Consider the following 12,210-nt stretch of genomic DNA (forward strand, 5'->3'; position numbering starts at 1 on the left):
CACACCACCACACCTGTCCCTAACTCTACCCTTAAACTGACCCACACCACCACACCTGTCCCTAACTTTACCCTTAAAATGACCCACACCGCCACACCTGTCCCTAACTCTACCCTTAAACTGACCCACACCACCACACCTGTCCCTAACTCTACCCTTAAACTGACCCACACCACCACACCTGTCCCTAACTCTACCCTTAAACTGACCCACACCACCACACCTGTCCCTAACTCTACCCTTAAACTGACCCACACCACCACACCTGTCCCTAACTCTACCCTTAAACTGACCCACACCACCACATCTGTCCCTAACTCTACCCTTAAACTGACCCACACCACCACACCTGTCCCTAACTTTACCCTTAAACTGACCCACACCACCACACCTGTCCCTAACTTTACCCTTAAACTGACCCACACCACCACACCTGTCCCTAACTTTACCCTTAAACTGACCCACACCACCACACCTGTCCCTAACTCTACCCTTAAACTGACCCACACCACCACACCTGTCCCTAACTTTACCCTTAAACTGACCCACACCACCACACCTGACCCTAACTCTACCCTTAAACTGACCCACACCACCACACCTGTCCCTAACTCTACCCTTAAACTGACCCACACCACCACACCTGTCCCTAACTCTACCCTTAAACTGACCCACACCACCACACCTGTCCCTAACTTTACCATTAAACTGACCCACACCACCACACCTTTCTCTAACTTTACCCTTAAACTGACCCACACCACCACACCTGTCCCTAACTTTACCCTTAAACTGACCCACACCACCACACCTGTCCCTAACTTTACCCTTAAACTGACCCACACCACCACACCTGTCCCTAACTCTACCCTTAAACTGACCCACACCACCACACCTGTCCCTAACTTTACCCTTAAACTGACCCACACCACCACACCTGACCCTAACTCTACCCTTAAACTGACCCACACCACCACACCTGTCCCTAACTCTACCCTTAAACTGACCCACACCACCACACCTGTCCCTAACTCTACCCTTAAACTGACCCACACCACCACACCTGTCCCTAACTTTTCCATTAAACTGACCCACACCACCACACCTTTCTCTAACTTTACCCTTAAACTGACCCAGACCACCACACCTGTCCCTAAATTTACCCTTAAACTGACTCACACCACCACACCTGTCCCTAACACCCTTAAACTGACCCACACCACCACACCTGTCTCTAACTTTACCCTTAAAATGACCCACACCACCACTCCTGTCCCTAACTTTACCTATAAAATTACCCATACCATAGTAGTTAAGACCCCCTAACCTAAACTCTAAAGTTCAACTGCATTTAATTCATTACATTTATATAGCGCTTTTCTAGGCACTCAAAGCGCTTTACATAGAAAGGGGAATCTCCACCACCACTAGTGTGCAGCATCCACCTGGATGATGCGACGGCAGCCATATTGCGCCAGAACGCTCACCACACACCAGCAGATTGGTGGAGAGGAGACAAAGTGATGAAGCCAATCAGGAGAGGGGGATGATTAGGAGGCCATGATGGACAGCGGCCAGTGGGCAAATTTGGCCAGGATACCGGGGTTACACCCCTACTCTTTATCGAACGACATCCTGGGATTTTTAACGACCACAAAGAGTCGGGACCTCGGTTTAACATCTCATCCGAAAGACGGTGCTCTTTGACAGTACATGGTCCCCATCACTATGCTGGGGTGTTAGGACCCACACAGACCCCAGGGTGAGCGCCCCCTGCTGGCCTCATTAACACCTCTACCAGCAGCTACCTGGTTTTCCCATTTGGTCTCGCATCCAGTTACTGACCAGGCTCGCTTCAGTGGGAAACCAGTCTTGGGAAACCAGTCTTGGGCTACAGGGCGATATGGCTGCTGGCTGATGGATTTAAAGGGTTACTTCAGCGATTAGCATATGACTTTGTATCAGTAGAAACCCTGGAGTATATTTGAATGATCATGCTCCCCCCTCTCATATCCCCCTGAGATGAGAGATTTATGCAGTTTATTTGGAAAAATTACTCTGGTGATGCAAATATCGTCGATTTGCGTCATCGTTAAAATGTTTGGCCAGACGCTAAAGACTACATCCAGCAGAAGGAGCTATTTCCGCATGTTTTCAACCCACACATGGGGAGTGGGGTCACACGCACAGCTCAGCTCGGCTCAGGCATTCATGGAAACGGTGCAGCCGGCGGAGCAAAGGGAGTATTTTATCATAGTTAACTCCTATGAAAGTTAATCTTCCAAAGGCATGAACTGAAAATGCGCCTGGCTGAACACACGCTGAGAACTATTGCCGCGAGCATGGACACGTTTACCTCAGCTCTCATCATCAGAGCTCATTCAGCTCATCACGATATGTGTAATCTGACTCCTGCTGCGTGTGTGGTGACACTTCCTCAGCGGCTAAATCAAAATATATACGGCAATTCACTGTGAATTACTGTCAAAACAGTAATAAACGATCTTCCGGGTGGCAAAAGCCGAAGCGTTTTTATGGCAATGCTAGTAAATCGCTTGGGATTCAGACATAGTTAACATGATTATTGAGGGACTGATTAACTAATTCAGGAGATAGCAATACATGAAATGCCTAACCTTGCTACAGTAGATGTAGCGCTAGTCTAATACCATCATTTTTAAATGAGCCTCAGCCTACCATTGAGTAGTTATTTTAGTGACTGCTGCTGTTTGACTTACAATACGTTAGGCTATCGTAGATGGTCTATTTCCCTGTTATCTAATTAAAAAGGTTATGATCTTTTTCTGTTGCTCTGAGTCGGATTAGATAGCACAGACGTGAGCTTCTGACGGTCAAAAGGATAGTGTGCTGTAGACTAGCGCTACTCCGCTAACTTTAGGCATTCACTCAAACTAAACTCGCGGTGATGATCTTTAAAATAGATCTAATGTTTGACTAATATTAGTCTCGAATTTCCCCAGCTGAAGATAATTATTCTCTGCTATGATTTTGTAGATGGGCCGTTTTGAGAATACTTCTCTGTAGCGCCACTTTTGACGACGTCCACTCGCTTTAGCCTCCTCACCCACAGGTTTTGCTGGATATATTTACTTTTTTCTGAAGGAAATCGATACAATCCTACACCTTTTGCTGTATATCTGACGGCGTAACCCCAAACACAACACGTTTTCGTCATAGTTTCAACTTTAATCAACAACAATGTTCTTAACTATGTAACTGTTTACAGTAGCTGGCTGGATCTCTTCAGTTTGTCAGCAGAAGCCGCTCGCGTTCTGCCACCCGGAAGTATCTTGGTCACGATTGTTTACAAACATTCTGAAATGCCCTATTGACCAGACACGTTCAGTTTTTAAATGTAGTGTCTGTTCTCTAACTGAACTGATTTTATGAAGATGAACGCGGTGGTGGGAAAGTAAAAGTGATTCAGTAGCGGTGGCTTTGGGAGTGGCTGCACAGGGCAGCAAAGCATTCTGGGAATTGTTGTCTTTCATCCCCATGAGACAATAATACATTTTCTGTCTTTTCTCAGTATAGAAAGCACCAAATTCAAAAAATAATTTCACATTTCTACTACATTGATGACCCAGTTTAAATACAGATTCATCTTCCCAGCGCTGAAGTACTCCTTTAATAATAATTTTAGCTATTTTCATTTTCATTTCATTTCATTTAATTCATTTTCATTTCATTTAATTTGTCACCAAAGATGAAAAACAACTAAAAAGACAAGCAGATTTTAGAATTTCTGTTCTGTGAAATACTTATGGAAGCTTTGTTTCTGCAAAGGAATCAAAAACCACAAAAAGTAATTGCAAATATTGTCTCACAATTACAAGATATACAAGCTCAATTTTTTATAGTCAGAATTGTGAAATATAAACAAAATTGTAAGAAAAAAAAAAATCACTATATCTGATAAAAATTGTGAGATAAAAAGTTACAACTGTACAAAATATATGATCAATAAGTCATGACAATATGCGTTTACATTGCTTTAACTCATCAATATAAGCCACAATATATGCAAGTCAGTTGAAATGACATTTAAGTTGACTGTACTTTAAAATTTAAGACAGCAACATTTTTGTATATAGTGGCAGAAACAAGCGTCCATAGAATACAGACAGTTCAGATTTTGGATGTCAGACCTTCTTTCCCCTTAAACAGAGATCGCAGACAAAGTGTACAACCTATATAATGGCTACACCAGCGGAAAGGAGCAGCAGACGGCCTACAACACCCTGATGGAGATTTCCCCTCCACTGCTCTATCGTGTACAGCATCACTACAACTCCCACTACGAGAAGTTTGGAGACTTTGTGTGGAGAAGTGAGGATGAACTTGGACCCAGGTGAGGATGACCAATCAATGCTGCCGCTTTAATTCTCTCAGAGCCTAACCTTCATCTCCCACCCTTTACTAAGAACAATCTAATTATTTTTAATCAGATTTTTTTTTATGGTTTAATTTGTTTCAAAAGTCAAGAGCCGAGACATTTAAAGACCAGAGATATTTAAAGCAAGATTGCACACTTTTAAAGCTAAACATTTCACAAAAAGATGTGGTGTAAAAATCAAATAGATTCATTTTTCTTCAGGCTGTTCACTATATCATCCATTTAACAGGTCTGAGTTAGGAAACCAGATCACATTCAGCTTCAGTGTGAACGCAGCCTTTGTGAATTTTAACCATTAGAGGAGCATGTTGATGGGGATGACCCTTGTGAAAAAGAAGTGCACTAATATACTTTAAAATAATGTACTTAAGTGAGCGTAATGTCTTCGGACGTATTATTTGCAATTACATTAAAAGTTTTCACTTTATTTTAAGGTGTACATGTTACAGAGTAGTAAGTAACTACTTGCAGTTAGGAACCCTAGTTAGTTGCATGTAATGATGCATCATTTATAGTTATTAATACAGTAACTACACACTGTACAACATTATATATTCAATAAGTTATGACAACATATGTTTTTACATTGTTTTAACTCATCAAAATAAGTTAAGAAATGTTAAACTTTTTTTTATTAGCTATACAAGATGTAACTCATTTTTTTAAAGTCAGTTTAACATAATTTAAGTTGAAATAACTTAAACATCCAAGTCGATTGTACTTCAAAAGTTCAAAATTTGCCTTTTTTTTACAGTGCATGTAACATATGTAAGAAGGACACTGTAAAATATTACTTTATTTTTCATGTATATTCCATGCATTTAACTGAACTGTAGCTAAGTTATTTTTTCATCCACTTGTGGAGTTTAAGTACTTTAAATATTTAAAATTATATAGGTGCTGATCATATAATTAGAATATCATAAAAATGTTGATTTATTTCACTAATTCTATTCAAAAAGTAAAACTTGTATATTGTATTCATTCATTACACACAGGCTGATAGATTTCAAATGTTCCTTTCTTTTAATTTTTATGATTATACCTGAAAACTAATTAAAATCCCAAATTCAGTATCTCGGAAAATTAGAATATTGTGAAAAGGTTCAATATTGAAGAGACCTGGTGCCACACTCTCATCAGCTAATGAACTCAACACACCGGCAAAGGCCTTTACATGGTCTCTGAGTCTAGTTCTGTAGGCTACACTATCACTGAAAGACTGCTGACTTGACAGTTGTCCAAAAGATGACCATTGACATGATGACTACAATTGACACCTTGCACAAGACACAAAAGGTCATTTCAAAAGAGGCTGGCTGTTCTCAGAGCTCTGTGTCCAAGCACATTAATAGAGAGGTGAAGGGAAGGAAGTGTACAAGCAATAGGGATAACCGCACCCTGGACAGGATTGTGAAAAAAAAAAAAAAAAAAAACATTCAAAGATGTGGGGAAGATTCAAAAAGTGGACTGCAGCTGGAGTCAGTGCTTCAAGAACCACTATGCACACTGTAAAAAATTATTGAGAAAAAAAGTTACCCGGTTGCCTTAAAATTTTGCGTTCATTAAAATAAAAATTTTGAGTTAATTCAATGAACATCTTTTGAGATTCAACAATCTTTATTAAAATATTATTAAAAGATTCTGTAAGCATATTGGGTAATTTTGTGTGTTTTATTTCTGATGACGTAGTGAAACATGCCAAATAGTGCTATTTTTATGATTTATCAAATTTTTTATGTGGTTTAGATACAATAATATTTTGAGTTTCTATTTATTAAACAAATGTCCTTCATTGTATCAACTCAAATATTTAATTTCAATAAACTCAAAATTTTAAGGCAACCAAGTTACTTACTTTTTTAAGTTAAACCAACAAAAACCAACAATAATTTTTTACAGTGCACAGGCGTATGCAAGACATGGGTTTCAGCTGTCACGTTCCATTCCTGGGCTAAAGATAAAAAAAAGGACGGGACTTCTTCTGAGTGGTCCAAAGTTATGTTCTCTGATGAATGTAAATTTTGCATTTCCTTTGGAAATCAGGGTCCCAGAGTCTGGAAAAGAGGAGAGGCACACAATCCACATTGCTTGATGTCCAGTGTAAAGTTTCCACAGTCACTGATGGTTTGGGGTGTCATGTCATCTGTTGGTGTACATGCTCATACTTTTACATGTTCATACTTTTCAGGTGGCCAAGATTTATAAAAATCATTTATTTTTATTGGTCTTAAGTACTATTATAATTTTCTGAGATACTGAATTTGGGATTTTCCTTAGTTGTCAGTTATAATCATCAAAATTAAAAGAAATAAACATTTGAAATATATCAGTCTGTGTAATGGATTTAATATAAACGTTTCACATTTTGGAAGGAATTAGTGAAATAAATCAACTTTTTGATGATATTCTAATTATAAGACCAGCACCTGCATAGTGAGTTGCTAAATGTAAAAGCATTTGTGGTAAATTAAAATACACTCCAATGTCATTTATAATGAAACTTACAGTATATGTCATATAATCCTTTATATTCATAATTACACATTTGTAATGAAGTTGCAATTTGTTAAATATAAAATATATGTACTTTAAGTGTAATATCAAAAGTGCTTTAAAATGTAAAACCTTTAATTTTACTAAATTACAGAGTGCACTATTAAAAAATGTACTGAAGTGTGTTAAGAGTAATGAAAGGGTAATGAAAGTAATGAACTTTAGTACACTTAAGTGGCCTTTTATTTAATTAATATTATATTTTATGCTAGATGTACTTTTAAGATTTTAAGAAGTAAACTACATGTGCACATTCAATACAGTTATGTGCACTTATTGGGAACAAGGGAAACTACACCTGAATAAACTTGAGAAGAACTGACTTCACTCTAAAATCTGGGTCACGTTTTTGATTGAAAAACAAAGAAATTCTCAATTGTTGATCACAAAAATCACTTAGAAAAATGAAGTTATTTCTGATTGCAGAGGCTATGCGAGTGTTGTTTGAGAATTTGTAGGTTTTTATGGAACAGCCTGTATATTTTCAAGCATAACACGAAGAGGAAGTGTGCAGAGTCCCTTACACAGGCCCCTGGGTTTGAGCTCTGCTCTGCTGGGGCCATCAGAAGGTTGCCATCCTAAACTCTATGTAAATGTTTGTGTAATCTGTTCTCTGGCAGAGCTAGCTGGAGAATGAAACAGGCACCACCAATTACAGTTCATTTTCCCTTTTTGTAAGGATCCAATAATCTTTATGCATATCAACACAGGCTTTGCATTAGGATTAAATATTTGTGGAGCCATAAGTAATGCTTGGCCTAAAACGGGCACATGCTTCATAAAAATTCCTTCAAAACACAATTAGATCATATTGCGAGTTAAAGATAAAAAGGAAATATAATTGCCAAGCAGACAATTTTATAATGGACTGTTTTTTTATTTCCTCATGAAAATCTTTGTTGCTTTTTTACCACCAATCCCATTGTTTTCATTATAAGAAATAAAATAAAATGTTGTCAATAATGGGATTTTATTATATGATATATACTGTATGTACAGTATAAATTAAAAGTATAAATTACATTCAGGTTTTGTAAAGTTTTATTATTTTTCCTTTGAGACTTTGAGGCTAACATATTTGCACACTAAATAAATAATAAATGTGGAATTCTCTCAAAAATGTTTTTCTAAATTTTACTATTACAGCTGTTGATATTTTAACTAGTCATTAAATGTGTTGATTAGCATTATATTTAGATCTAGTTCTGTGGAATATAAGGTTGCAGCCAAGGACAGATCTGTATACAAAAATCACCCGTAGGAATAAATTGGGGAAGATTGGTAAAACCTGTGGAAAAATCATTGGTAAAGAACAAGTAGACCTGTACCAACTATATCTGATGAGATTGGCACAGAAGGCAGACAAGGTTTGCATGGATACAACCCATCCACTTTCAGTGAAGTTCAAGCTTTTCCCTTCTGGTCATAGATATAGACACCCCAAGGTTAGAACAAACCGAGCTAAACACTTATTTCATTCCAATCGCAATAACCCAATCAAACAAGGTATGGGGAGGGTATGACTGGAGAACATATGTGAAGTATTTTTGTATTTATTTTTTATTTATGATATTGTGCATGTGGATAATGTTTGTATTGTGGATTATGTGTTAATATGTCTGTACCCCATAACAAATCGCCTCTCTGAGGACATTAACGTTTTCTAAGTCTAAAAATATGATGAAGTAAAAGGGGGCGTTGATGTGATTCTGCAGAGATGGTCCTTCGTCACACAATGACATTAAAATGTGACAAAGCTTGGATTCAGCATTTGGACTAACAAGGCTGTTTAGAGTTCTGAAACTTACAGGATGTTTTTTATAACACAATGACATGTTACATGTTAAAACATGACCCCATTTAAGGTTAAAATAATCCTGGATGTTATTTTCTTTGGCCTTTTATTCTGTTTTGACATTTGAAACCCTAAACTGAACATGTCACACAAAGGTCAATCTGAAGTGAAATGGCCTTTATAAGCAACCAATTCCTTTTTGATGGTTTTCTTGTTCCATCCTAATCAGACGGTTATCTGCATGTTAGATACCGTACTGACAATGATTTTAAAAGTCTTTTAATCTCTGGACAATTACACCAACTTGATCATGAGAGGCTGCAGCAATGCATGAAAATGACCATCCTAGGCTCATCACAAATACGTGAGTCTGCCTAAATTTCTGCAAATCCTGAAATACGTTGAGCAATGCTTTTCAGGTTCTGCAGAAATGTATTTTCAATGAGCCTGGCTTGAACTCGATACACACCCACGCTTACAGCTCTCTGTCTGCCCCCACAGGAAGGCCCATTTGATCCTGAGACGAACGGATCGGATCAGTCTGTTCTGCCGCTCGCTGCTCCGCAGTGGCTTCATCCAGAGCCGAACCGAGAGCGTGCCGTACATGCTGTGTCGCAGTGATGACACGAGACCCGGTGGCACTCTATGGCACAGTTCACTTCACGAAACCCGGCTGGCCTGTCTGGAGAAAGTCATATCAGTGCAACGCAACATATACGGAAAGTCAAAATTACGATGAGACTTGACCTTCTTTCTTATGGTCTCCAGCGTGGCTGTTCTTTTCTAAATCCAAAAGACTTTGAGACTGTGAGAGGAGGTTTCATTGTTTCTTGAAGGTTTTTTTTTTCGAAGGAATTTTTATTTTATTTTATTTTTTTGAGTTTTCCAAATGCAGAGAGCCTCAGATAAGAAGGATTGATTTATGATTATTTGTATTGTTTCTCTTGCAAGGACATCACTATGGAAGGACTATTTATGAATGTAAGAATTCAACTGCATGGTGCTGCAGAACTCCAAACCAGGTTCCCTGATCCTCATTTTTGCAAACATATCTCTTGGAATACCTAGCCAAGTAAGACGAGAACACGATCTCTCGGTGGTTTCCCTTCTTTTCTATTCAGCCCCCCTTTGGACATCAAGTCTATTCATCTTTTTTATAGTTTTGCCACTATTATTTGATATAACTGACTAAGAATATTGTCAGGGTCACAGAAAATGCTTTTGAGAACAAGTATAGTCCTGTCTGTCACACATAATATATTTAGCCGAAAGAATGTTCCTTTACAGGGTCCAAAGAAATGAAAGGGGTACTGCTGGCCAATCAGACCAATAGATTTCATCAAAGTGAATCATCTAATGTATTTGGCAAAGGCTTGTGGTACAAAAGAAAGCATAGTGCAGAGCTATTCTGTAAATGATTGTCTGGGAAAAGTGTGCATTTGAACAAATCTTCGCCTCAACACATTTTCGGTAAGTAAGTTGCTATATTCCATGATATATTCATTGTGATAGTTAACTATGCTATTGTACATACAATTGTAAATGCAGTATGTAATAAGTGAATATGATTTTTGTGTGTGGAGGGTGGGGGGACTGTGGGTCTATTAAATATGTATATAGAATCTCAAGAAGTTTTCTCAGTTTTATCTAAAATATGTGAAGAATCAATTAAATATTAAAAAATATAAACCTATTACTCTACCTCGCTGGCAATCTCTAAGACACCCCTATATTGTAGAACACAACATCTGTTGCAGAACCTGTACAATGATGGAAAAAAAACTAAATATATACAAGTTCCTTGATTTCCTTAAAGGGATAGTTCACCTAAAAATTTCAATTCTGTCATCTCTTACTCACCCTCATGTTGTTCCAAACCTGGTTGAGTTTCTTTCATTTGCTAAACACACACACACACACACACACACACACACACACACACACACACACACACACACACACACACACACACACACACACACACACACACACACACACACACACACACACACACACACACACACACACACACACACACACACACACACACACACACACACACACACACACACACACACACACACACACACACACACACACACACACACACACACAAACAAAATAATTTTGATGAATGTAAGTAATGAGACGGTTAATGCAAATCTGCAAATCTGTTATCCAACCACAGCAGTGGACATTTCCTTCCAAGTCTTCAATGCGGCACACCCATAAAACCGAGCGTTCCAGGAGCTAGGCTCATATGTGACATATGTTAAAGAGTAAGTAGATAACCTCAACTCTCTCTCTGAACATATCCCGCTCTAAAAACATACAGAGCCGTGACTTCAAAACCGAGGCACGTACCAAACCGGTATTTCTGTGTACCGTTACACCGATACTAAATAGTAGATCCCCATATTCAAAGGAACTAGTAGAACTACCCTTTAATTATGAGCTAGCCTGGGGCAAGCAAACGTTATGGTTTCAGTTAACACTGCCACAGTTCGTTGTACAAACCTCACGGGATATGACTGGGAGATCCACATCCATCAAAGAGGCCAATGTGAGACTGGATGTGAGGAGGCGATCGGTTTAGGGACTCTAGAAGATTTGTCACAGGAGACAGGTAAGTAAGGTAGTAGGTGATTGATCATGTTCCTCTCAAACTTTTAAGAACTCCATGTGTTTCCTGGATGCAGTTCAATATGCCTCAGCATTATGTTCTGCTCTGAGGATTGAGGGACCATACAGAATGTTTTCATCTACAACTGAGAGTAAATATTAATGCTAATTTAGCACAGTATTTCACCAATGACTGCTCAAGTATAAGCACAAGGGTGGATTTAAAGAACAACTCTGGTGAGAAATGACCATAGGGGTAATTAACAGATGGTTACCGAGTAGAACGTTCTCTGGGATGCATTTTCATGAAAATCGAATGTAAAGAGTTTTATCTCTTAAAACAGATTAGCTTATAACGCTTGTCTATGGGGCACAGGGTAGTGAAATTAAATCGCTAGTTAATACCACTAACAAGGCTAAAAATAGCCTCACACTAACACAGTAGCTTAATGAGGGTCCCTACATGCAAACCGAAGCATTGAGAACTTTGTAAGAGTACAAACAGTTTAATAAGAAGATACTTTATAAAGACACTGCATTACGCGTTCACAGACAGGCGCCATCTTGAAAAACAGTCTCGACTCCTCGAGCCACGAACGCTGTGACTTGGATTCTCATGGTCTGTTGTTTCCAGAAGAAAGCACTGAACGCAACAGAGAAAATAAATAAATAAAAATAAAAATGTCCATGTAATTTCATTTCACAAACTTAATTCCTTAGCACAGCGCTCGTAGATCGATTCGTCGAGAAAAAAAAAGCAGAACCAAGTAATAAAAGCATTGTAATTGTAATAATATTTGACAAAAATGGGATTTCCTTT

General features: G+C 38.4%; 1 protein-coding gene across 1 annotated transcript in view; it reads left to right on the top strand.

Annotated features, from left to right (window-relative positions):
* The window catches only part of LOC137070425 (astrotactin-2-like), a 620,747-nt gene extending 610,397 nt beyond the window's left edge, over nt 1–10,350 (top strand). The window contains exons 22-23 of the mRNA XM_067437549.1: nt 4,189–4,372; nt 9,270–10,350. Of these exons, the coding sequence (XP_067293650.1) occupies nt 4,189–4,372; nt 9,270–9,507 (422 nt within the window). The 3' untranslated portion in view covers nt 9,508–10,350. The remainder of the gene's footprint in view (nt 1–4,188; nt 4,373–9,269) is intronic.
* Nucleotides 10,351–12,210: the final 1,860 nt, after the last annotated feature.

The sequence above is a fragment of the Pseudorasbora parva genome, chromosome 3 (assembly GCF_024679245.1).
Source record: "Pseudorasbora parva isolate DD20220531a chromosome 3, ASM2467924v1, whole genome shotgun sequence".
Lineage (NCBI taxonomy): Eukaryota > Metazoa > Chordata > Actinopteri > Cypriniformes > Gobionidae > Pseudorasbora > Pseudorasbora parva.